Source organism: Osmia bicornis, chromosome 13 (genome assembly GCF_907164935.1).
Source record: "Osmia bicornis bicornis chromosome 13, iOsmBic2.1, whole genome shotgun sequence".
Taxonomy (NCBI): Eukaryota; Metazoa; Arthropoda; class Insecta; order Hymenoptera; family Megachilidae; genus Osmia; species Osmia bicornis.
The window spans coordinates 1082866-1085820 of NC_060228.1; the positions used below are offsets into that span (position 1 = coordinate 1082866).

At 46.3% G+C, this 2955-nt stretch overlaps 1 protein-coding gene across 1 annotated transcript; it reads right to left on the bottom strand.

Annotated features, from left to right (window-relative positions):
* Positions 1–947: 947 nt before the first annotated feature.
* LOC123988425 lies at positions 948–2693 on the bottom strand. The gene has a single exon (XM_046288453.1). The coding sequence runs from the start codon at positions 2691–2693 to the stop codon at positions 948–950; it is 1746 nt and encodes a 581-aa protein (XP_046144409.1).
* Between the last annotated feature and the right edge of the window lie 262 nt (positions 2694–2955).

Sequence of the window (2955 nt, forward strand, 5' to 3'; positions counted from 1 at the left end):
CTAACGACGGATCAAGGACCACAATTTGAGTCCCGACTATTCACCGCATTGCTCTCGTTGATCGGTTGTGATCGCGTCAGGACAACTCCCTATCACCCCGCCTCCAACGGCATGATCGAGCGATGGCATCGCGCATTCAAAGCGGCAATCATGTGCCATGCGGACCAGAATTGGTCCCGCATTCTTTCAACCGTATTATTGGGACTATGTTCGCACGTTCGATTGGATGTTGCGGCGTCCCCGGCAGAGTTTCTATTCGGAACCACTCTACGGATTCCGGGAGAATTTTTTCTACCCGACGATTTTTCGCCGGACCCGAATATTTTCTTGGAGGAATTCCGGGAATTCATGCGTCAGGTGCGACCAGTGCCCGTGGTGCACAGACACAAAAAGCGTGCGTTTTTCTTTAGGGAACTCCAGACATGTACACATGTATTTTTATGTAACATGGTAAAAAAGGCGTTGGAGCGGCCTTACTCCGGGCCACATAGGGTCGTTAAGCGTGTTTCCGATCGCGTGTTCATCGTTAATATCAATGGCGTGGAGCGTTCGGTGTCGGTCGAATTATTGAAACCAGCGTACTTCTTGCAAGAAGATTCCGATGTGTCAACCACGGCCGCGTTACCCGGTCAGGACACTATAGTGCCTCAAAGTACGCCGTTGAGAACGTATGCGCGTAAGAAGGTAACGTTTACACAAAAGACTGCGAATTAGTTGTATCTTAGTTTATAAGTTTATTGTAAGTCGTACAGTTTATACATTTGATGAACATTATTGTTGACAAATATTCAATAAATACAGCGTTGGTACTCGGGGGGGAGTCTGTGGGGACTGGGTTCCCCCACTCCTTCTTCGGCGCTAGCCGGTTCGCAGCTCACTTCAGATCACGACGTGCTGCTGGTGAATTTCCTTCCGAGCCACGCTTATAACCAGAGCATTGAGTTCGATCATTTCCAACATATATATAATGCGGCTGCGACCCACACGTGGTTGAGGTTGTCTTCCATGATTCCACAACGACAAAGGGGGCTGCTTGCTTGTTTGATCTTGAAAAGAGACTCGCCCAGACTGTAATGATTCGAGCGAGCTCGACAGATCCACGAGGTAAATATCCTCGGTAAATTTTTTCCAGTGAACCAAGGCTTTCTCTTGCTTTGAAAGAATGTCGAGAAGTATTTTACACCAGTCGGATTCGGAGTACCTGATTGAGACTTATTCTTCCAGGCAGCATCTGCTGTTTCCCACATTTGACATGCGTAAACTATGAACATGTCCTGAGAAGGAAGCTTCCAGTAGGGGTGGTGAGCAACTTCTGTGGCCCTTTTAGCTAGTTTATCAGCCTCTTCGTTGCCGGTTAGGCCATTATGGGAGGGAATCCAAACGAGTCTGGGTTTGTGTGGGAAGGAAACCCCACCAAAGCTATTGATTTTATTGGAGATTTCTCCTGCGTAAAAGTGAGACTGACAGTTGACCGGATTCTGAATGGCCAGGATGCAGCTCAACGAGTCAGTAAAGATTGTGAAGGCCATATCAGGATGATTCCTAGCCAAGTCCAGAGCTCTGGAAATAGCTAAGCATTCAGCAGTGAAAACTGAAGCGTGATAGTGAACGCTCATAGTTTCTGCCAGTCCAAGTTCGGGGCAGAACCAAGCAGTTCCAGTTGAGATTCCTGTAGGTGTTTTAGAACCGTCTGTGTAGATTGGGATGGAACCGCCATATTTAGTAGATAAAATTTCTTGAAATTTAGAATTTATATCTTCTGACTGCTTCAGGGTGTACCCCGTAGTGGTGTCACAGAGATCTGGGAGTGCTGACTGTTCTTGAAAAGACCCAAACAAGCACTCCTTAGAGTTGACAAGAAGAGGTTTTAAGGTCCAGGTTAGTTGAACAATATGAGTAAGAAGGTTGGTAGGACGTCGAATCCAAGAACTGAGATTGTCAATGCTGGTCAGGTATGCATCAAGTAGACAATTGAGGAAGTGGTCAGAGTTTACCAATATCTTTGTTATGTGCTTTTTACCAAGGTACTCAGCTCGAAGAGCTAGAGGTGGAAGCTTAGCTTCGGCAAGGGTGACGTTGATTGGTGTGGAGTTTCTCAGACCTAGCGAGAGTCTAGTGGCTGCTAGTGGGATTCTTTCCAGTTTTTGAAGGAGCCCCAGCTGCTGAGGAGAGAAGATATGCAGACAATATTCTATCTTAGAGCGGATGAGACCCTTGTAGATGGAAAGTAGAGTGTCGGGATGAGGACCCCACCAGGTGCCACGAAGAAATTTAATTACATTGAGGATCTTGCGAGTATGTGCACATAACTCAGTAATATGATGGGAGAAATTAAGTTTCTGATCCAGATGGACGCCAAGGAATTTAACTGAGGAGGAATTGTAAATGATTGAATCACCTATCATAATGGAGGATGAACCAATAGAGTTGCACTTGCCATTGAATACCAGAAGTTTAGTTTTGTGTGTTGAAACACTGAGGCCTAATAGTTCGAGGTTTTTACTCACGATGTTGGCGGCATTTTCTAAGGATGCAGTGGCACTGCTCGTATCTTCGCCAGAGGCACAGATAACTATGTCGTCAGCGTACTTGAATACTCGAATGTTATGAGGAAGATTGCCGTCAATGTTTGCAATGTAGAGGATGAACAACAGAGGACTGAGGACGCCGCCATGCGGAACACCAATATTCATGTGTCGTGTGATCTCGAGCGGGCAGCCACTATCATCTCGAACTTGAAAGTGAGATCTTCTGCCCGAGAGTAAGTTGGCGATAAAGTGAAGGGGGTTGGCAGAAATTCCTATTGATTCTAATTTTGCGATCAGTAGATCTGGTAAGACACGATCGAAGGCTGACTCAATGTCAATAAAGGCAGCAGCTGAGGTGCGCCGATTAAAAAGGTTGGTGCGAGCCAGGATAGTGAGGGCAAGAATATTGTCAGCAGTGGATCTGCCT